Below are 25,166 nucleotides of genomic sequence, written 5' to 3'. Positions count from 1 at the left end.
TGATATGATATTAAAATGACTATTAAATTTTAGATGAACCACTATTAAATTTTGAATTAAATAGTTATTATTAGTGCTACGTCGAATAGCATTTTTTCAATGAAAACAGATCTTCTACATTTCATTTGAAAGGTAAAAAATTATTTTATGATCAAGATTTCAAGATATTTAACCGTGCACATAATTTTATATATTATTAATTTCACTGCCACAACATGTAACACCCTACCATTCTTTGACTCGTAAATCGAAAAGCAAAGTAAGGATTGCTAGAAATGGGGAGGAGCCATTTAAGCAAAAAAATCATCTCTTTTAAAATTGGGACAATTTTGTCCACTCCTTTTGCTTAACCAGCTCCTCTCTATTCCCCGTGCTATACCACTACCACTCTTTGTAGTTGTAGCCGTTCTAACTCTCTTTCATCATGTCAACCACGTATTGGACCTACATGTATATAATATATTTACAATTCATTTTATTGCTATTTTCTCCTCCATTGTCTATAATTGGATTGATTAAGATGAGGTATCATATATAGACGATCAACACTTTAGACTCGCGATGAATCTTTCATGATAGGAGTGATCATAAGTACCATTAGACCCGCGAATAATCTCTCATGATAGGAGTGATCGAGATGAAAAAAGAATGAGATTTGTTTGTAGTTTTTGACGTAGGTACGTTGATTTAATTGCCATAATATAGAAAATGTAACTTCGAGGGTTTTTAACAACGTATGATTAGAAATGGGATCGGCAACACTTGTGTTTGCTTTTACCTAGCCAATTTTTTTGGCAGCCCTGCGCAGAGCTTAGCCGCCTAAGTTCTGCAAAATTCAATAACCCCACATAAGTAAGCCTCTCTTATCAATTTATGTGCCACCACAGAAAGACAAAAGGTTAATATATATATATACCGAAAACATTAACCCGAATGTTAATTTGATTAACCAGGATGTTAAAAGCAAAACCAAGGAGAACAAACTTTCCAAAGAAATTTCAAAATCCAAAGGAACTAGCATGTTTTTCTCAATTCATTTGCTATATTGCTGAAAAGAAAAAGAAAAGGAAAACTTGTCCTGGCAGGGCAAGTAAAGTTACTGATATTTAATTGTATCTAATAATTTTTTGTCCGTTCATCCATATACCAGCAATAGTTAACATAGGGTCACAATTCTATTCACAGCACAGCAATCAATTCCTAGAGTAAGAGAGAAGACGAACAGTAAAAGAAACAGAAAATTCACCTCCGGTCCTACTTACAAAGGGGGAGACCTTTGATGTTCTATCCTACGAGTGTTGAGATTTCATTCCCCTTCAAGGGGTGGAGTAAGCCGCGGCCTTTTTGCAGCCTGTTCCCCATCTGACTCTGCAATCTGATCATCACCAATCATCAGCACATTATCACAAGCAACCTCCCCATTATCTATATCATCATGCAATGATACTGAATTTTCTTCATGGATGGGAAGCTGATCATTGTTTCCATTACCATCACCCATCTTATCAGGGTCGCTGTTATCTTCAACAGCAGAAGCATCCAGCAAATTGCTGGCAGCAGAAACATGGGTTTCTGTCAAACACTCGATGTTTTCTGTTGGTGATGATTTTCGTTCATCTGTTTCTTCTTTTTGACTTGTACCCACATCTTCTCCATCAGGGCAATTTTCAATGAACCCTATTTCTATATCATCAGAGGCATAATTTGATGTTTCGGGGGATGAGTCAACATCATCATGCACTGCATCCACAGAGATCCCTAAGTTATAAGAAGTTTCAGCTATAAAATCTCTCGATGAATATGCAATGCTGGTTGCTTGAGGCGTGATGCCAATCATTTGCTGAATACCAGTATCACCAGAGGGCAAATACCCAAAACGGTCACCGTTTTCTACATCTTCCTATGATGAAACAAAAAGACAAGGCATTAGAAGTGCAAGTATTGCAGTCAATTTCAAAAGAATTTAGAATTACATGGCTTCTTACAATATGGAGTTAAATCTTGTGTGGGGGACAGGGGGCTGACGTGAGTTAAATGTTATTATACTGAACTGAAATTGTGACTTGTAAGCTGCATAAATATAAAATAATAATATATAAAATAATAATAGTAACTTCTAATGAATTTTTTTTTGTTTATAATAAAAACGAAATATCATTAAAAGTGCAACTCAAGTACATAAGGAATAGTATACAGAAAAAATGCCTAGCTAGAAAGAGAGAACAAGTCAAGAAAATCATTAAGACTAATTAAATTGAGATCGAAAGCAGTTGTTCAGTGAGAAAATGTTTTGAAAAAGAAAGACTTGAATTACACTAGCGTCCTCTCACGGTCTTCAAAATTTATATCATTTCTTTCCCTCCAAAGACGTCACAAAAGGCGGAATGAAACCACCCTCCAAACTAGTGTGCTTTGAGGACTGCTTTCCAAACCTCTCCATCAAGCAAAAAGGTCTACTACTCTTTTAGGCATGATGCAAGCCAACCCAACACGACTGAGAAAAAACTCCACTAGGTACTGGCAATCTCACAATAGAGAAGAAGATGATTTACAAGCTCCTCACTCCTCTTAAACATACAACATTAGTCAACCACAATAAAATGTCATTTCCTTAGGCTGCCCATGGCGATGAAATTCCCTAGGGTGGCTGTCCAAGCAAAACAAGCCTCTCTCAAGGGGCCTTATTCCTCCAAATACTCTTCCAAGGGAAGGGGGTGCTATCAAGAGGAATCCCAGCGAAGCTTTCTCTCACGTCCATGCCTCAATCTAAAGGAATAAAAGTAAAAAAATAAAGAAAAGACATCCACCACCCAATCGTGAGCATTTCTGATAAAGCTTACATTCCACTGATGGGTATCACTGGTTAACTCCAAGTAATTTTCCACGGAAACATCCTTTACACAAATCTGGAAAATTATTCTTAAGACCCTAATCCCCATACAACTTGTTATTCAATAATCTAATTTTGGAGTCATTTCCCATCTCAAATCTGACATGACTAGAAAACTTCCCACAACCCCTCCAAATATTTTCCACAACCCCACCCCATATAACCCATAAACCTCATTGCAACACCACGCAGCCCATGAGCTGTCATATTTGGCAACCACCACGCCGCCACAAGGTCTCTCTCTCTCACACATAGCTAGATATCGAAGGGCCCCATAGTTATCTAGAACATTCTCTTGTACTACCACGTCGCTAGCTTCAATGGGAACATAGGGAGCAGGTACTACAACGTTGCAGCCACAGTCGCTGTCCTTCTGTACCTGCGATGGTATGACTACAACTGTGCTTGTGTGGCACAAAGGACTTGTCGTGCTTTACCACTATTAACCCAGGGCAATCGACACCCCCGACACAAAAAGTTGCCCGCCCTACCTTACACCTCCGCATAGGATATACTATAAGCGCCTTTCACCTGCAGTTTACCCAATGATGTTGGAGGAGCACCGCCCACGACGTAGGCCAACAAGCCACCATTGGGTCGGCAAAGAAAAGGAGCACTGCTCCCCTCATCGAAAAGCAAGCCAAGAACGGCCACCAGCTTTCTCAAGTCAAAGGCATAGATTCTCCAACCCCTTCTATCACATCCCTCTAGAATTATAATGAAACTTTGCTTCCCACCACCCCCGTGCTCCACCACTGCCAAAAACCAGCCAAACCAGTTACTATGTTGTTGTACTAAGTAGGCCTTTAGCCGCCCCTCAGTGATTTTAAAATCTTGAACGACATTTCTTCCTTACCAACTTCTCCACTGTGTTCAACACACAGCCACAATTTTAATTCAATGATAAAAGAGTTACATGCTTCTTTTTATTTTCAGTCCCATTTTTTTCCATTTTGGGATGCTCAGCGAACAGATGTCCAGTTATTCACTTTCCAAATCGAGAAAACATTAATTTTTTTTGATAAGTAAAGATATATTATCAAGGCGCAAAGGGGCGCAACCCTAGTACATAGGGAGTATACAAGAAAGCGACTAAGAGGAAGAAAAAGAAGAAGAGAACATAGAAAGGAAATCAGGGAAGCTTATCACTAAGGGCGCTAGCCATCCAGCGGTCCAAGTGAAAAGGGTATACAAGAAAAAGTGTAGAAGATCCTCAATATTTCTAGACGAATCCTCGAAACATCTAGTATTTCTCTCGATCCAGATGCACCACATAAGGCACAGAGGAACCATCTTCCACACAACAGCGCTACGGGACTTGCCACCCGCCCACCAGGAAGCATACAAACCCCTGACGCTCCCAGGCATCACCCAACACAAACCAAACCGAGAGAATACAGCGTTCCACAAGGTACTCGCAACCCCACAATGAAGAAAGAGATGGTCAACTGACTCCCCATCCGATTCGCACATGCAACAACGGTTAATCACAATAATACCTCTCTTCCGAACATTATCCAGGGTTAGAATCTTCCCAAGCGCGGCCGTCCACGCAAAAAAAGCCACTCTCGAAGGAGCCTTGGTACGCCATATGCTCTTCCGAACATTAATGTATGCTTTCCTCAACTTTGCGTGCTTATTTTGAAGTGTAATAAACTAAACACCAAATATATAAAAGCAGTGGGTTTTTATTTGCATGTGAAAGTAATAAAAAATGTTCCCTTAGAAAGTTAGATTTACAAAATTGAACAACCAAAGCAATAAACAAGAGTATTTATTAGTTTTATTTCAAGGGTTACTACAAACCAAGTTAACCAACATTGGCATAGAGAGATACGATTTCCAAAGTATTGGCTAGGAAAGAGCAAAAAAATTCGAAATCAGTTTCCATTCACACATAAGCATGATAAAGCAACATCCAAAAACAGTGAAGCAGCATCAAGTGTAATAACCGACTTTCCCCAAAAAAGAGTAGGTTGTTTTGATCAATTTAACTATGGTCATGCTTTTTAGTTTCAGTATACTTGTAACTGAAAAGAATAGACAATTCTCAATATAACAAAGAAAAGCTAATACCTCTGTTGGTGATATAGCACCATTGAGATGGTAATAAGATGATGGGTGGCCAAAAGATGGATATCGTTCAAGTAATGATCCTGCAGAGGCTCCTGACTCCAGAAACTCTTTGAGAACCAAACCTTCATTGTTAACACACTGGGAACTCATAGAAGATGCTGATAATAGAGTCATCTCAATCCCCTGGCCAACTTGGGAACTAGATATATTGCCTTGCTGAACTATTGCAGGACTGCATCTCTCAGAAAGAAACTCTACACTAGTTTTGTTCTTATGGTACTCTGCAAATTCAGAGGGCTCGTCTTCGTCACTGCAAGCAGCTGAAGAGGCTTCTGAAGAACGACTTTCAAGGAGTTCAAAGATTAACCTCTGGATAAGCGTACGCTTGAGAGAAGCCTCAGCAGGTAGAAACCAATTCACATTAAGCTGGGTAAAGAAAAATGTTATTTTGAATTGTTAACATCTAAAGAATAATACACATGAAAGAGCAATATTCATTAGGTTATAGTATAATTATCAAATTAAACATAGTCCACACAGAACAAAAACAAAGGAAAGGGGGAGGAGCAATGGCAAAATAGAGAAGAAGAGCTAGAGAATAAGAAAATGCAAAAAAAAAAAAAAAAAAAAAAAGCCCAAACCAGTTGGGTTAAATTCAAACTGGCATGTACAAGTAACTAAAAAATTGCAATTTGCACAGCAGTCAAAATATGTGCTACAAAGGGTTGCACATCACACGTCAGGGTTTCAAGATACGTAAGACTTTGCACACCTCAATCAAATCCAAGGAAACAAAGAGGAAAAGATACTAAATTGCTCGTGGGACTAAGTGAGCAGACTTACAAACTTGGAGCACTTGATTATTTTGAATGGACTGAAATCAACAGGAGCTTCTGCCAAAAACAGCTCCAGATAGTGAAGCAGAAACAGACCGCAATCAAATGAATTCTCCTGCTGTGGTAGCTGACATGGAATGTGAAAAATGTGACTAGGTAATACATATGCACCGAATATATACTAAGGAAGTGAAAAGAAGCAAATATCTTGAGCATAAAAATATTGCATCTACTTCATATTTCTCTCAACTGGTAACTATCATCCAAAAGGGCTTGAATTTTTACATAACTGAAATCCCAAATACAAACAAGCAAAAGAGATGAATAGAAGTCTCAATGTTAACTTCCAAGAAATTTGATTATCTTAATTCTTACATAACTGAACGGATAGTCATCTTATGGAACTAAACAAATAGAATCGAATTGCAGGTGAAGATGCAGATACCAAGAAAATAAACTTACAAAATAGCAAAGCTTTAAATGTGAAAGTTATTCTAGAGCAAACAGGACATAAAAATTCATCCTGATCAATTAAAGTGTCCAAAAGGATATTAATGTGATTGCATTCATGGGATATCTCAGGTACACGCATATCAGGTTCATTGAAACCTAAAGTGCATGTTTTATCTCTCCACCCGCCCACACAAGGAAATAAAAAATAAAATTAAAAAAAGTTAAGTAAAAGAGGCAAGGAAAAACTTTTTTTTTAATAAGTCATTGCAAGTTCATTAAAAAGGGCAAAGGCCCAACCCAAGTACACAAGATGTATACAAGAGAGAGCCAAACTAGGAAAAAGATGTAAACCATATTTCATTTATAATTATTCATGTAAAACCCAAAAACTTATAACTCTTAAGATCTAACAAGCTTCAAGATGCAACACCTCCCAACTCTTGCAATATATCTTGTTTAGGAAAGGCAGTCAACTCAAAACAAAAATATTCACCATCTCCATATGAACATCCATATTGGGCCCAGAAGATCTAGGTTCGTTGTCTACTGGGTTTTATTTTATCAACTATGTAAAAATTCAAGTATTTGGGATTTCATACATTTGATTTAACTCCAATTCTTTGAACAATAGGAAAAAAAAAATTCGTACTCTGATGAAAAAAAATTAACAAAATCAGATATATAGCTCTCAACAAATCAAGCATATCTTAAGTAACTTGATTTATTCAATAAGGTATGAGTTAATTGGGCCCCAGTTACTGTATGACAAGGGTCACTGAACAGCCCCTCCAGAAGAATGCTAATGAATTCAAGCCCTGTCCTACATCTCCATCCTCTTCAGACTATTTGCATGATTATGATTGATAATGAAATAAGAGTTGGTGCTGACTGAAAAACAGAAATCCAAAATAAACAAAAAGATTTCCCTTCATCCATATTTTCTTTGAAGGTTGATTTACCCACAATTCATAATGCTTTCCATAGCATTGAAAATCTATAGTGACAAACAGAGTCTTCATCACCATTGAAATGGAAAACTTGATTTACCCACAAACAGGTTGATTTGCTCAGTTGGATTCAATAACATCAAAATGAAAGTTTGATAATCAACAACATTGAGTGATTACTTTCTAACGTCACAATATGTACACCTATTATCTTTGAACTTATGAGAAAATCTTAAGTATGAGATTCTACTAAAAGGGATACCCACTTTACATTCATTTGTTTATTTATTCATTTTTTCTTTAGAATGATCCATACTTCATTTTGTTCCTCTTTAAACCCTTTCTAACAAGGGTCAAATCTATAATATTAACACACAGGATTTACCAAGAAGACACTAAACGTTCATATAGGCTTCCAAAGCTCCAAAATCTACACAAAGATTTGATGAAATAATACCTTTTGAATAACCTCTACACCTTACCAATAATGGCTGGCTGATAGAAGCAGATTTACAAGCAATTCTTTTTCAACATGATTCCACTTTAAAGTAGCTAAAAATTGTTAACTAATACTAGAGGCAGTACCTCAAGTGAGACAAACCGCAGGTTAAGGAATTTAGACGAGATATCTTCGCGTGCCTCCTTTTGCCTCTCTTTCCACTCTTCCCACAAATAACTGTCATTTCAATGTTTCAAAGGATGTAATTTTCAAAAGGTATAACAAAACACACCTATAATGATTTTTTTAAAAAAAAAATCAAGGATAACAAAACACAAAGGATAAATCAAGGATAATTTAAGAACATTAGAGCCATGAGTCCTGCGGGAGACCAAAATGTAGAGTAAACAAGAGAGGAAACTATTAATGCAATGCACAATGTCTAATTTTAGTTATATACTTGCAAACAAAAAATGTGTAATTTCAGATGTCTAATTTTAGTTATTTACTTTTTTTTTTTTTTTAATTTGGCACTGGGTATCCGGAACTTCACTCCGACTAATCCCGGAGGTGCACAAGCCATCGGCAAAGAGTTTCCAGCAAGTACACTTCAGTTAATTCAAGGGGCGAACCCCCAGTCTAATGGCCCAAGAAACGGTTTGTACTCGGTGAGTTTCGAACCTAAGACCTTAAGGAGCATACTCAAAGTCCCAGGTTGTCCAACCACTGAGCCAACCCCTTGTAATTTTAGTTATAAGTTAGGTAGTTAGTACATTCAAACCCCAAATAAATCAAATGCCAACTAAAACACTATAACCGTCTTGTCTACATCACAAATTATAAACATCTGTCACTGAACCCCCTAAATTTTCTTGTATTAGATCACATGCAATCTGATCATCGATCATTCAATTAAAAATTTCCAAGCACCAAAAAGAAAAACTCTCCAAATATACTAGGCAGTAAAGGAAGACGTGTGACGATTAGCAGACCATAATATCAGAAATAGAAAGAGCTTCCTATATCTCTCATGAGCTCCTATCTAACTCTACAACACTAATTTCATCTACTTGTTAACGGAAGATGACCATACATGACCTAATACAGATTTAGCACAATTTACAAGTTACACGAAGAAACAGATGTGATTAGCCAATACAAAAGTCATGCTTAATAAATAAAATAGGTCCCTGTTGAGTGAGACAAGAAATGTTTTTTCCTACTAAAAATGGAATCAAATAAAGACTGCACGCACTGCTGGAGAAGTCCACGTGCAAATCTATGCACACAAAAGTGATGTAGATGTTTTAATTTGGAATAATTTTTTTTTTAATAAGTAACAGAAATATCATTAAAAAGCACAAAAGGTGCAATTCAAGTACACAAGCATACAAGAGATGAACCAAGCTAGAAAGAGGATTTTGACAACCAAAAAAAAAAATTGTAACATAAATCTCCCAATCTTACAAGAAATTACAATAGGAATAGTATGTGACCTAAGATCCATTAATTGATAACAAAATAACTGATAAAATGCACCGCTACACACAAAAAAAACATGATGTACTAGACCAAATTGGAAAAGGATGATTTAAGTGTAAACAATCTTTTGCAAAAGAGCTTAAAGAAATTGTCAAAGAACATTTTTTTTTTTTTGATAAGTAATTGTCAAAGAACATTTTAAGTTGTTAAAGCATTACAATAAGCATTTAAAGAATAATTTGGACTTTTTTTTGGTAGATGGCTGATAATAAATTACCATTTTGTCCTAAATAGCATTGATAATAAATTACTATTTTCTCACATGTAGCCCAAACTTCCCTTCAACAAATGAGACCCAATATGTGGAATGCTTAACTAAAATGGGAGGCACAATGAAGATTAGAGTCTGAACTCAGGATCACAACTCCCATAGCACGATATATTATCACTTGCCCCAAGAACTGAAGTTACTGGGAAAGAATGAATTTAATCATTTAAATTTGTATTCTAATAAAAAAAAAATATCGTGCCACCATCTTCGAAGGTTGTACTAGGAACGAACTCTTGTCTTTTATAACTTCAATAATCAAACAGAAAAATAAACAGGTATTTCCTTGTGATGTGCCCTAGGCATATTTGACGAAAATCTTAGCCATGAAATACGAAAACTAATAAATTTACACACTACAGTTTGTTTTAATGCAAAAAAAACATGTTAAAATGTAGCTTCCACTCCAAAATCCATATCTGATGGGCTAGAGTAAAAAGAGGAGCAGAAAAAGTATCTAGTACTGGCCCTAATTGGTCCAAAATAAAATAAGCAATAAGGTTTTAGTAGCCCAAAAATTAGTGATTGAGCAGGATGTCCCACACAAGCTTGATCCAATCAATTTACTTTAAAATCCTTCATTTTCTTAAATATGTGCTCTTCAATTAAAACAAAAAATAACTAAAATAAAATATAATCTGTAACTTAGAAATCTTAGGCTGCCAAAAATCATTTTTAAAAATTGTATATATATATATATATATATATATATATATATATATATATATATATATATATTTGATAAGTAATTCAATCTTATTAGAAATGTATTGCAATTAATTCATCAGTTAAATTCATAATAATTAATTATACTATACAAAACTAATTACAATGTAAAAGTAACTCAAAAACAGATTTTTATAAGCACTTTTTTCTTTAAAAAGAATTATGTCACATGCAAGCACAACTGTGGTTTTGACCATTTAATAGATAAGAAGCAAAATATTTAAAAATAAAGTGACATACTTGCACAAAACATGGGGCAACTGCATACAAAGACAACAATATATAAAGCGATATGGAACGACACAGAAAGGAATGAACAGTTCCACATAATGTGTGGCACACCTTCGAAAAATAAGCTAAATCTGTCAGGAAACAGAAACATGTAAACTTCAAAAATTCAAGAATACCTTTGAATAAGACTTTTGATACCCGTATGACTTCCTTTGATAGAATCCATATGCAATATGCATGGTACTTTATGTGACTTGTCCAATTCTTCATCTGAAATATGCCAAAATAACAAATGGAGGGAAGATTCACAACAAAAAAAGGTAGCACATTCCAATAAAACGTACCCTTTAATCTAGCCACTTCACCAGGATGACATATGACTATTAGGCTCCAATGTAGACTGTCATCAGAATGCAGAGACAGTTCATATCAGTGCTCCAAATTTAACTAAAGCCTACTGCAAGAAGCAAAATGTTTACTCAGAAAATCTTACTTGAAGTTTACAGGAATGAAGATGTAATCTTTCTCAAAAATATCAACTTTCCTTGTCCATTTACGAACACGTAGAAAAGCAGCCCTACCATCAGAAGCACTTGTTGGATCTTTGTCCATGTCAGCCAGCTTCCGAAAGAAAAAACTATTAAAAAAGTGGAAACGGTGCCTTTTCTCAGGTTGAATCTGATTCTTCAGATACCTGCCAATCAATTAAGATTTTAAATGGCCAATGGCTTTTTAAGTCAAATGCCACATCCACCCTCCTGAAAAGAACATGGTGATGGCTGAGGTATTGGGTTCAAGTCCCATGGAGTGCACGAGTTACTTTAAAAGAACAAAAAACGACAAGCATTTTAAAACAGGTACATTTTAAATGCAGGAACAAAAATCAAACAATACAAACAATGATGGGTAAAGCTTCATTAGTAACTAAGCTATGCTTAGTTCCAGTTTAAAAGCTAAGCCAATGGATATAGATCATAACTGCAACCACGGCCAGCGTCAAAGAGAACCAACCATTTTTGACAAACACAAGTGAAAGAAATTGATAGGTCATAACCAAAAGAAAAACAATAATGCATGCATATGACTTACTTGATGTAAAAGTCGATTATTGTATCATTTATGAATGTATCTGGTCGTAATAGATCAACATCTCTCTTACTGATGGAAACAGCATCAGAATCCCCTTTTGGATAGATAACATCTTCAAAAGGCTCATCGAAACTGTATGCATACATCTGACAGCTATTGAGTAAACAAAATACAGTACAAAACCACAAAAAGTGCACCAAACCATATCTGTACATATCAAGTTCAACAAGAGTAACCACTAGGCAGTACAACTTGAACAGTTTGAAAAAGACAGCATTTCTCTACAAATAAAGGAATGAAATTTCTGCTATGAGTGCACATAAAAAATGACGCTATTATCTAATATAAAGAAAATCTAAATTTTCTGATGAGGGTAACTTCTCCCCAAGCGGGAGTATAACCACTAATATACTAATCTCTTTCAGTTTGCTAACAGTTTAGCCTTTTTACAGCATATCTCAAAAAACAAAACAAAAAGAGTGAAACCCATTCTGACAGTTTTTTTTTTGATAAGTAAGAGTGAAACCCATTCTGACAGTTATAAGTGATCCCCTGTGTTCAGTGTTAATATTTTCTCATCATTAATAATTTTTTAATACGTAATTGAAATATCATTAAAAGCGCAAAAGGTGAAACTTAAGTACACCGGGAGTATACAAGAAAAACACCTAGCTAGCAATAGAAAACAAAAAAGTTAAGAAATTCGTAAAAAATAAACAAATTAAGATCTAAAGCAGATGTCGAGTGGTAAAGAGTTACTAATAATTTAATCAATTAGAAAGATCTGCATGGGCATTTTGTGCACAGTTCGACTATTGGTGCAAACTACGACATGCATGCTTCAACTTTGAAAGTATGGATCACAACTAGTAACATGAAAAGGGAAAAATAAAATGTACAATTTCTAACTCACTCATCCTAGGAGTGAAAGCCATAAACTTAAGACCAACTTGATTTCAAACCAAATCTAAGTTAATCACAGAACAAAGAAAAAAAAAATCAGTCTTTATTTCAAATTGATAAATCATTAGCACAACGCACCAGAAGGACACATTCCATACTTGAAAAGAGCAAAAGAACACAAGGAACATAAGAGAAAAGAGGAACTCCCGAAAGACAGATGACAGATGACGAAATAGCAGGGCAACAAAAAGAGCTTTATGAAGCCCAACCATCAAAGTTTACATCTTCACAGTTCCATTAAAGAGAGATATAAATCACTTTCACTCACTTTGGAAAATAACGCCTCCGTCCAAGTAAATCATTCCCATCCATTTCCAAGTCAGAACTACAAGAAAATGACGAAGTTATCTTCCAATAGAGTAGAGCAAGTGAAGATTAAGTTTAGAAAAACAACACAGTCATGAAGAGATGAAAAACCAGCAATTTTGCTTCCAGCCAGCATTTATGACACTTGCAAAAATATCAAAGCAGACGAAGAGAGAAACATACAAACCACAAGTCCACTGATTTAATAAAGCATGGTGTAACAGCTAACTAAAAGTCTAAAATGCGAGTGATTAGCATGCTGTTTTGAAATTCTACCTTCAAAAAAAAAAACTGCAACCGGTACCCCTTAGATGTCAATAAGTGAACTCCAGCACTGCTCTAAATGCAGCACCTGTCTAAGCCATGCACCTTAGAATAGTAGTGTTTTTACTTTTCATTGAGAAGTGGAACATCTTCTTCTTCATTGTGAGGTAGCTTCTGCTTTGTGGAGTGCCATCTTTAGTCGTTTTGGGATGTCTTGGGTTATGCCTAGACGGATTTTCAATTTGTTTGCCTATTGGTGGTCTTCTGTAAGGCGGAGGAGTGTTGCGGTCTGAAAGATGGTGCCTACTTGCCTCTTTTGGTGTTTATGGAGGGAAATGAACAATAGATGCTTTGTGGACTTGGAGAGGTCCTCGGAGGACATTTTACCCTCTTTTTTTCATACATTGTATCTTTGGACTATAGCGTTTGTGTCCCCATTGTCGATTAGTTAGGATGATTTTCTTGTTCGCGTTTCCCTTTCTAGTTAGGTGATTCTTTTTGTATACTTCCTATGTACTTAGGGGCGCCTTAACACTTTTTTATAATATTTTCTATTACTTATCAAAAAAAGCTTATATAAAAAAGTGTTTTTATTTCATTTTTTCACCATTTATTTTCTTCTTCCCCAACCACACCAGGAAAAAAAAAAAAGAGGAGGCAAGTTCAAATGCTAGACCAATGTCCTGATGTATGGATCTTTGTGATACCTTGAAAAAAAACAAGAAAAACAACCAAGCAGTAGGCTGCTCAACCAGAAAACCAATATGCACATCCAATGGCCCTAAATGCTTCTAAGCAGCTGTACTTCTAAATTCAGTAAAAATGCTGAATTTAGAATACTTCTGCATCAACTTACTTTGAAGAGAGACATTATGTGACCTGTTATTGTACTTCGAGGGTGCTCTAACCATGCCAGCAACAGAACTTGGAGAAACTGTGAAGTCTGAATTATATAACCCACATTCTATTGATATGATTGAAATAACTTCCAAGTAGTGATTTGATACAGATATGGCCAAAGTCCAAAGGTTATCAAGCCCAGCCAAGATAAGAAAGTCGAAATCTCCTTCTAATATACTAGCCTATGCCAAAACCACCAAATAAACAAAAAACAAAAAGATTGCATTCCTAGTGGCAATGGGGATGACAGGGAGACAGGGTTAACTTCTGATACTCTTTCCCTGATCATTGGTGTATGGGAATGAGAAATATACGCAAACATGCACATACACTACATATGATCATAAAATACCAGAATGAACTGTGACAAATATGCAAGGCATACTTGGTAATATTAGCATTAAAATTTTGCAAAATTTGAGCCTTGTTGTACACTTATACTTTACTCCGCAAAGCATTGTACAAATGCCTTTTCCCATTCATCTTGATATTAGATGTAACACCCCACTCCATTGACACACAATATTGTCCGCTTTTGGCTGCCCCGAACCAGACTTCCCAGGAGGTCACCCATCCTGGTACTACTCTCGCAAAAGCACGCTTAACTGCGGAGTTCTAATGGGTTCATGACCATCACGGCTTTAAAACGAGTTATTGTCATTAAGGGTATAAGTATACATTTAAGTATATCCTTATCTCAATACCCAGGCGATGTGGGACGCCACAATCACCCCCTCTAAGGACCCAGCGTCCCCGCTAGTGACCCTCATAGGATTAGCCCATTCTTGGCATCCCAGCGAGTGGGCCTAGCGACCTTCATGGGCATGTGCACGCTCCCCTCATATCAGGATGGGCAATGGCTTTGATACCATTTTCTACTTACTGGGCAAAAGATGCTATGTTTTAAGGTTAAAAATATGTTTTGTGATACTTTGTCAAATTTAATGATGTTTCATGAAATATTTGATAAAAGGTTTCTATGAGCTTCATGGGTTTACAAGATAAAATGATGAATATGTCATGAGTATGATTCTATGAAATGATTTATAAATAGCATATGAGCATTTATGGCATGAGCATGAGCATGGATGTTATGAGGAGATGATGTTATGTATATATATATGGCGAATGATGTGAAGGAGATGATGTTATATTATGTATTTATGTATGACGGATGATATGAAGGAGATGATGTTATATATGTATATGTATGGATGATATAAAAGAGATGATGTTGCATGAGCATGCATTGCATACGATTTATGATGCTTGCACATGATGATTTTTATAGTAGGCGTATCAGTATGCCTATGCGCAGGAGATGCAACTATGCATAATGTATATTGATATGAATGGTTGCATATGATGATTTTTATACTAGGCGTATCCGTATACCTATGCGCAGAAGATGCAACTGCGCATAACGCATATTGATATGAATGGTTGCATAAGATGATATATGATGACTTTCAATATGTTTTATTGATTACCTATGCTTATGGATTTGTGTTCATCCAAAATAGTAAGCGCACGCCTATAGGTGTAACTATGCTGTATGATTTGTAAAGTTAGATGGGGTAGTATACGCATGTTTCGAGAGAGGAAGATCGGGCTTACGTATACTCTCACAGCTGATTTAGTATGTTTTCAAATTATGGTTATTTTGGGAAAGCCTAGTGAGTTCTATACTGCTGAGCGTCTCTATTTTTATGGAGATAGCGGGCTCATAAATCCGCCTGCATCATGGGTGGTGGTGATTCCCGTGGTACATACGATGTTGTTAATATTGATGCAGGTGTAGGGACTATAGATGATGACCTAGTGACTGTATCTGGGTTTCTATGATGTTGAGGCCTAGATGCGTCGGATGTTTATTTTGTTGAACTAGTTGACAGTTCCCTTTTGTATAAGCATTCATGTATATGCTTAGACATCAATTTTTGTATATGGCTCGTGTCGCATGTGACACTTTTGTATAGTCATTCTTTTGTATGTAAAACTTTATTCACATAGATGTATTTGTCAACTCGAATGTATTATGTAGGTCTAATGTTATTTATTTTCAGCTGCAAAGATATGAACTCTGATGAATCATGGATGATGCATGTACCTCTGTGAGACTTATGATATTGTCAATCAGGTTAATGCATTGGTTCATAGCATACTACGGTATCGCCATGCTACTGTAACCATCCCCTTGTTGTGGGTATATGCTTTTAAAAAAAAAAAATTAGTCATGTTTTATTAAGCGGGTCGTCACAGAATTTGTTATCCATTTGTAACACCTCACCCCAATGACATACAATATTGTCCGCTTTTGGCTCCCCCAAACCAGACTTCCCAGAAGGTCACCCATCCTGGTACTACTCTCGCAAAAGCACGCTTAACTGCAGAGTTCTGATGGGTTCATGACCATCACGGCTTTAAAACGTGTTATTGTCATTAAGGGTATAAGTATACATTTAAGTATATCCCCATCTCCATAACCAGGCAATGTGGGACGCCACATTAGATTACATCTAGAGGGTATATTCTTCAATTTTTTTTTTTTTTGATAAATAATGTAATGTAAATTTCACGAAGCCCACTCAAATTTTCAAGGTAAAGACAATTACATTAAAATACCTCCCAATGCAAATTGAATGTTGACATATCCGGTATCATTGACATTTAAGACCCGACCAAGACCAGATGGAGCATGTCAAATGTACAACCAAATTTTTTGCTCATAACTGAAAACTAAATAATTCCTAACCCATATGACTTCCTAGTCTAACCAAGCAAATATACAGCACATATATTAATTGTTTATCTTACAAATAGGATTTTTTAAAGTAAACACAATTTATTAAAAAGCACAAAAGACGCACCCAAGTACGTAAGAAATATATACCGCTCTCAATACAAAACTCATTCAAATTTCATTGTGGTATGCAAGACATTCCAAGTTTGGAGAATAGCATTGTTCAATCTTTTTTCTTTTGATTTGATAAGTTAGGAAAATCCAGTATTGAACAACAGCTTTATTAAGCTAGACAGACTATACACTTTTTGATTTTCACCAGAAATAAGAAACATTATTAGGTTATGAACAAAGATACAATAAAAAAATAAAATAAAATAAAATAAATTGCACGAATTAATTAAGGAAATTTAAAAACTTACTCAAGCACAAGATCCCACATAGCCAAGTATTTCATATGCAAAGAGGTTATCGCTTTCTGTTTGTAGGACCAATTAGGGTCGACAACTGCAATCTTCAACTCCTCAATGCCTAGAAATTGAGGTAAATGCAGGTAACCAGCAAAATGAGAACCTACTATTAGCTTAACACTGAAGTCCTAACAATTCTTAAAGCAAAAAACTGAGCTAATAAAGTTTTGAAAAAGAATATTAAACTACATCTTATTTCACGAGAATTGAGTTCATACATTTTTTTAGACCAAAAAGAAGCAAGGATCATATCTTATAATTGGGTATATTTTTGCAAAAAAAAAATTATTGTTAAACATATAAATATGAATAACAATAAAAGCCTTAACAATACCAAGGATATAGATTACCTATCAGTATTCACTTCCTACCATCCTATTACATACTAATAAACTAACACTTTTTAAAAAAAATAAATAAATAAATATCATTGCAATGTGCCCATTTCATCCTCCCCACATTTTACTACATTTTATTGTCAATGTATGAATCACATTGGGTTGGTGCCCTATACCCATTTCTTCACTCATAGCTTAAATGTCATTGAAAGGGAATTCACTGCATGGACAAAAACTGGAGAGAGGTAAGCTAAAAACAGAAAACATGAGAGTTTGGCTTAGTTTGTTTAAACTAATAAAACATTTGATAATTTTCCCAAAATAAATGTTGTTCAAAATTTGATAACATAATATTTCATGGCATACAACATGAAGTGCTAATCAAACATGAACAAGAATAAGCATCAATTTAGTAATTTATTTCAATGAACTGACCTGAAGTGCTACATACATTATTGGCTTGAACTGTATCCTTTGCTATTACATGGAGCTTTATAATGACAGTCTCAACCTGAATGTAGTCAACAAAAGAAAGTATAGAACTTCAAAACCAAACATATATGACTATCAGCAAACATCGCAATAGGAGCATCAGAACGCACTTTTCGCATCCACTGGCACCTAATGTCGACAAGATCGTCGATGCCCCATTCAAATTCAAAGCTTCCTTCATTTCCATGTGGAGTTGAACCACTGATTTTGATACAACCGCGTGAAAAACTTAACTGGGGGCTTGTACAATAAATATCTCGATATACAACATAATCGGGACAAAGCACAACCTCCATATTTACGTCATCCTGTAGATTTCAAACAGGATAAACAGTCACAATTCAAAAGGCCTTCAGACCACTAAAATAGAAATACCGGAGAAAACGTGCCAAAAGTTAACGATGATAATGCTAAGAAGTATCTAGCAAGTTAAAATAGGTATAGAGAGTAAGTACACTTCCTATTAGCAAACAGTTAGCACCTTCAAACAATTTTAGATTATTCAAATAGAATTAGCAACAAGTAGATAGCAGCTAACACCTTCAGATTGGAAGCAAACCATTTTATCCTGAACCCAGACTGGCCACAAGGTTGAACCAAATGTGGTCACAACTGAACTAAGTCAAACAATTCCATTGAATTGAGTATGATTGCATGTGTGATAGCATCTACTATACCAGGAATATAAATGTGACTAATAAATCCATTTATTATAAGTGCAATAAGCATGACTTTTTTTCTTTTTTCTTTTCGATAAGAGCAATAAGCATTACAAGATGAACAGTTTTTTTTATAAGTATTAAAGTAATGATTAAGTGAATAAATTTATCTCTTTCTATCAGCTTAAGTTTTTTGGACAAATGGTAATTTAACATGGTATCAGAGCCAAAGATCCTGAGTTCGAACCTTGATTCTGTCAAATGACCCCTCATTTAAATTAAATATTTCACGTGTTGAGCCTCCCCTATTAAAAGGGAGTTTGAGCCCACACGTAAGGGGGAATGTTAAAGTAATAATTAAGTGATTAAATTTATCTCTTCCTATCAGTTTAAACTTTTGGGACAAATGGTAATTTAACGATAAGAAATCAAAATATCATTAAATGCGTAAAGCACCCCCACACAGGAAGTATAAAATAAAATCAAGAAAATCATTACTAGATGAACAGTGGGGAACAAATAGTGGGCAACTTTTTTTTTCTTTTTCATAAGTCATTAAAAGCACCAAGCATAAGCTGTATACATATGACAATGTAGACAAAATTACCACAAGTGCAAAGTGGCTTTCAAAAGCATTACATTATCTATCAAAAGCAGGAGGGAATGACAGTACGAAAATACTTGACATAGCCAAGCAACAAATAATGCCTCAATAGAAATTCGGAATTTAGGTGGCAAAGACAATATAATCAAATAATACTGGACAGTGTCTTTCAAGTTTGCCGTGAAAGGTCAGAAAAATTCCGCTCAATCTCTACTTCAGTAATCCCAATATTTCTCAGTATATCAAAAGAAAAGATAATTACCATTTCCATGTCGCCGAAGCAATGATCCGATGCACAACCATTCAATGAAACTGAAGTTATACAACAGATAGTAAGAAGATGAAGGTGCTCCACATAAATGCAAAGCATACAATGCAGATAATAAGTAATAAGGTTCCTCTGAGAAATACCATCTTCTGCAATTTCAGAAGTAGGACTTGATGGAGCATTCCCATTCAGGCTCTCATCAGCATCTGAGACGACATCAACATGCTCATTCTGCAGAAATTCCAAACAATGTAAGCGTAACTTTGAATATTAATTTCTGCATTCATGGAGTTAATTAGTAAAGATATGAAAGTCAAAATACACTGAATGGAGTCTTCAAAAGGGGATAATCTGTCTGGCCTTTCCCTTGAGGTACTTCAAGGCTTGAATCCTTTCTCTCTGGTTCAGAAGGGAAACTTCTGGATTCATTAGTAGCTAGTTTAAAAAGACGTTGTTCATGACTAACATAATAGGAATGCAGGGCAGCATCTGAACCAGAGAACTCTTCTCTGTCAGCAAAGTTCTCTTCCTCTGCGACTAGAGGGGTATGTGAACTAGCATTGTCATGACTATGGTCACAGTCAGCTGCATCAACATCTACACAAGGTATACTATCAACTTCTTTTCTTCCAACATCAGTTCCCGGGGCAACTGCAAACATAAATACATGCATTAAGAATACATAAAGATGACATGGATGATAATGCTAAATCAACTCATTTTATAACCAGGTTAGAAAATAAAATAAAATAAAAAAATAAAAAATACAGGAATTAATACAAATCTTTCTCTGATTACCTGCCAAAAAAATCTGAAAACAGAATTTTTTTTTTTTTTTTTGATAAGTAATGTATATTAAAAAACGGGCACAGGGGTGCAACCCAAGTACACAGGAAAAATCTTAAACAGATATATAATAATGTAATAAGAAGAAAAAACTTAGAAGGCAAGGAAAACCAATTCAAATGTAAGAACAGCTTTAGCACAAGCTTGTAAGTTTGTAGACTGAAGCAAACTTATTATATGATTGCCAGTATCACCTAAATCAAAATAAACAGCCTCCCCAAAAATTATCAAGACCATGTTAGAAGAGCTACAGCAGCTCAGCGTGTACTGGCTAAGTAACTTAATAGTAAAGTTTTAATATTATAAAATCTCATTGGATTAAAACAAATTCTCAAGTAAATGTATACCGACTATCAAAGAAATAAAAAAGTACGAAAACCATCAATACAAGATAGATTTTCTTCAGGCATCTTGTTAAACTTCCCTCTAACATAGTGTAGTGCACGCAACACGTGCATTTACTCCACCATGTGTTTGTCTAAATATAACTTACTATTAGGTTCTAGACTCTAAATCCTCCACATAAGACATACTCAAGAAATGGTAGGTCTAGAACTTACAGAAAACTTTATAGGCCCCTCCTTGAAAAGAAAAGGACAATGTTTTCCTCCAACCCAGTTTGAAGAAAAACTTTGTCCAAAAGATAATTAATTCAACTCAGTATGCCTTAATCCCAACTAATCATAATCAGTACCATGGTAAGGATCTTTCCTAAGGTCGCCAACCAACCAAAAAAGACCACCATCAACGGAACCTTATTCTGCCAAACGATTTTCCAAGGGAAACGAAAACCATCATGACAACCCATGACATTGTAGAAGGATTTAACACCAAACAACCCTTTTTTAGAAGGGACCCACCATAGCTTGTCCACCCCTTCCCAACTCATTCTCACTAAATACAACACTTTGAAGAACGAGGCAACGGCTTCTACCTCCCAGTCATGAGCCTCTCTAACAAATCACGTTCCACTAAATGGCACCTCCAAAACATTTCATGTGAGTTGCAACAAAAGCATCTTTTGCGCAAGAAAACCCAAATAAAGCTGGAAAGACTTCCTTAAGGGCCATATCCTCGCACAAAAGATCATGCCAAAATCTAACCTTTGAGCTATCTCCCACCTCAAATCGGTATGACTACAAAACATCCTCCAATCCCTCATAATAGTCTTCCATAAACCCACCCTATACACTCCAAAAGGCTCATAAAACACCACCCTCCCCACAAACTTCTATATTTAGAGCCCACCACCACTCTCCACCAAGCCTCTCTCTAAAGCACATAGCGCCAAAGCCATTTACTTAAGAGAGCATAATTGAACCTCGGCAAGTTCCTAAGCCCCAACCCTCTCTCAAATATCGGAGTACAAACCTTGGACCATCTCACTAGGAAATATTTGAACTCTTCACCTAACCCACCCCATAAGAAATCACATTGGAGCTTCTCAATAGGGTTTGCAATACTCCTAGGGAAAGAAAATATGGACATGAAGTACGTAGGTAAGTTGGATAGGGTGCTCTTGATAAGAGTAATCCTACCACCTTTAGACAAATACAAAATTTTCCAAATAGCCAATTGATGTTCTACATTCTCAATAACACTGTCTCATATATGCTTGGCCTTACAGGATGTCCCAAAGGAAGACCAAGATACTTCAAGGGCAAAGACGCAACGCCACAACCCATAATTCCCGCCAACCCAGCCACATTATCAAAATTTCCCACAGGAACCAATTCTGACTTAGCTAAGTTCGTCTTCAAACTTGACACAGCTTCAAAACATAAGAATAAGGTCCGTAAATTGCATAGATGATTTGGCTCAGCCCCACAGAAAACTAAGGTATCCTTGGCAAACATAGGAATAATAATAAAGTCAATCACATACACCCAGCCTTGTTGGAACCATTGACTTCCAGTTCACTCACATATTATAATACTAATTCTTCCTACATCTCCTAACGAAAATGAGAATGTGTAGTGCGCAAACCATTGGATATCCTTACACCAAACACAGAACGGTTACGATGATCATAGACTACTCTAGTGCGAGTAGAAAGCAAAATAAATTCTGACAGGATAAGCTCTTTTATACTCCTACAATGCATGAAACCCTAAGAAGAACCCACTTCAAACTCGGTTTGAACAAATCCTGTCAATGCGTAAAACAACCGAACCTCTTCTCGTACATGGACAAATAGTTGAAATCGTTAATCACCACCAATCGAAACATGCCTAGTTCCTATTGTGGCGAGAAACTAATGATGTAACGAATTCTTCAATGAGAGAGTGAAGAATCAAATATAGACCAAAATTGAACACGTTCATTATAAGTGTCTCGAGCTCCAAAAATTTAAATAACAAAATAAATCAAAAAATCAAAAATCAAAATCAAAAGCTCCATTTGGTAGCCGGGAAGTGAAGGGAAAAGAGACAGAAATGGAGGGAACGTTACCACATTCGAGAAACTCGTACTTCAACATGGCATGATTATCGAGATTAGAGTTTTTGAATTTCCCGAGGAATTTACCGGCGGCCAATTCAGGAAGCTCATCCTCTTCCTTGAAATCGAAGACGTCGAGAGCTCTACGCGGAGAGCTCTTCATCCCGAGCTTGACAAATTAAGGTTCGGACAAGGGCAAGTTGGAGCGACTCAGTGAATCGGTATCTGGGGTTTTCGAGAATCGGGCAAATCGAGAGATAGAGAGAGAGAGAGAGAGATCAGGGGACTTTGAGCGCGTTGAAGAGTGCCCTAATTTTGGTACATGAAACAAATGCTCCAGGAGACTTGCAGGGGAAAAATATTAGAGTCTTCCAGGGGGTTTTAGTGACTAGTCCACGCTCAGTGGCGGAGCGTGCACACACTGATGCGTTGTAAAAGATGTTTTCGCCTTTTCGGTGCTTCGTAAATCGTACTCGTTTTAGGAGAGCGTAGAATTGTGAGATCGTTGATGCCTCTGCTTTTATAAAGTGAATTAAAATACACATTTAAAAGTGGGACGTTCTTAAATCCATACTCTTATTTTTGTTACACTAAAAATTATTATTAAATTTAAAATTTAACTCTAATTGAGATTTTTACTGTTTTAAAATGTAAACTTCAAAGTGTAGGTAACATTTTTCTTTTAGAAATGAATATAAAATATTTTCTTTTTTATAATTTGAGGGTGAATTGTCAATGACACATGAGTATGTTAAAATAATAATATAACATAACATGTACTTCTCATATATGTTTTAATAACTTGAAAGATATCACTTTCAAAGGCCGACTCAGTAGAAATTTCCTATAAATTAATTTGCAATAAATTTGTGTGCCAGTAACATATAGCATTAGTTATTTTATCACTGTATCCTTTAGAAATTGAGCAAACGAAGGGGGAAAATGGCAGCCCCTTCTTCAACGGTGCCGTATAGGAAAACACTGTACTGAAACAGTGAACGGAAAAACATTATTAATAAAACAAACTGCTAGGAAAGCCCAACTCCTGCTGGGCCTTCATCAGTTAAATTACCTAATGATTTGATCGGTCCATTTAGATGATATTAGTTACAAAGCTAATGACGGGTATGTATATATTTATAATGAGGAAAAATCAGATAAACATGGCCAATTTGAAGTTGAGGTTCTTTTTCACCCACCCAAAAACAAAAACAAAAAAGCAGTATTTTCAACCATATCAACAGATGATAAAATGATGTGAGAATTTGATAAGACTAAGGATTTGTTTGGAATTGCATTTGAGGGACCCAAAGTGCTTTTAACACTCAAAAAGTTCGTTTAAAGAAAAAAAATATTCGTTTGGTAAAAAAATTAAAAGCACTTTTAAGAATACAAAAGCTTAAAAATTGCCAAAATACACTTTTGGCAAAAGCTTTTGCCAAAAAGACTTTTTTTAACTTAAAAACTCTATTTCATAAATGCAATCCTAAACAGGTTCTAACCGGTCATTCGCGGCATGTAAGGTCAATATAATTAGATTTTTAAATTTTTTTTCTTTGATTTTTTTTTTTTTTTAGTTAGTGTGGAAATATGAATGTATATATCATTCATCACCCCGTAATTATGTTACTAAGTTAGTATCCATGAAGTAAAACTCGATCCACCATCCACTAATATAGTGTTGATATTATACACCTTATGGCATTATTATTAGACTCCCGAAGTCTCAGTTCCTTCTCTAAATAATAGAAAAAACTCTTAAAAAAACTTTTTGCAACAAACTCTCTTATTATTTTCTAAAACAAGAAAACTAGCTTATTCGAGCTAGAAACTCTGCACTCAAAAGCCAAAAAGTAAGTACGAGGCCTACAAGTTTTATAGGAAAGCAAGACAATGATAATGCACCAAGAGAGACTCGCTAGCCATAAAACTAGAGAACGATGGGTAGATAAAACCACCCCCAATAACCAAATAGTAGCAACCAATCCAACTACTCCCATAAGTCCAAATGATCACAAGCCGTTAAAGATGGTTTCAATCAACTACCCATTTTGGCACATAGGTGTAGCCCCACCCTGATGTCCCGTGTGAATGGTTTGTCGCCCTCAGGCTAGACAAATAAGGGTAGCCAAAACCATTCAGCGACCTAAGATTAGCTAGACCACCATCATATACGCTAAACCACCATCATATACCCAAATGGGTGACTTGACCACCTTTTCCTTTTCTTTTCTTCATATTTTTCTCAAGAACATTTTTTAGAGTTCAAGTTGTAAACCGTCATGAAAGGCGACTGGCATTCAATCCAAAAGAGATGAAAAAAAATGAAGGATCTAACTTGCCAAAGTTAGATAATTAGAAGTCGAATGTCACTTTT

At 35.8% G+C, this 25,166-nt stretch overlaps 1 protein-coding gene across 1 annotated transcript; it reads right to left on the bottom strand.

Moving 5' to 3' along the window:
- Positions 1–1,061: 1,061 nt before the first annotated feature.
- On the bottom strand, positions 1,062–23,225 carry LOC132189091 (Cysteine proteinases superfamily protein). The gene is made up of 16 exons (XM_059603601.2): positions 22,802–23,225; positions 19,827–20,155; positions 19,648–19,735; positions 19,499–19,548; positions 18,084–18,281; positions 17,917–17,992; positions 17,096–17,204; positions 12,729–12,785; positions 11,498–11,629; positions 10,902–11,102; positions 10,753–10,808; positions 10,585–10,678; positions 7,788–7,878; positions 5,810–5,929; positions 4,967–5,392; positions 1,062–1,900 (listed from the first exon to the last, which is right to left on the bottom strand). Exons 1-16 carry the CDS (start codon positions 22,950–22,952, stop codon positions 1,307–1,309), a joined length of 2,772 nt encoding a protein of 923 aa, XP_059459584.2. The 5' UTR covers positions 22,953–23,225; the 3' UTR covers positions 1,062–1,306.
- Between the last annotated feature and the right edge of the window lie 1,941 nt (positions 23,226–25,166).

The sequence above is a fragment of the Corylus avellana genome, chromosome 9 (assembly GCF_965113065.1).
Source record: "Corylus avellana chromosome 9, dhCorAvel1.hap1.2, whole genome shotgun sequence".
In the NCBI taxonomy this organism is placed as follows: domain Eukaryota; kingdom Viridiplantae; phylum Streptophyta; class Magnoliopsida; order Fagales; family Betulaceae; genus Corylus; species Corylus avellana.
The sequence above is the reverse complement of the archived record's forward strand: the minus strand, read 5'-3'. Positions and strand labels throughout refer to the sequence as shown.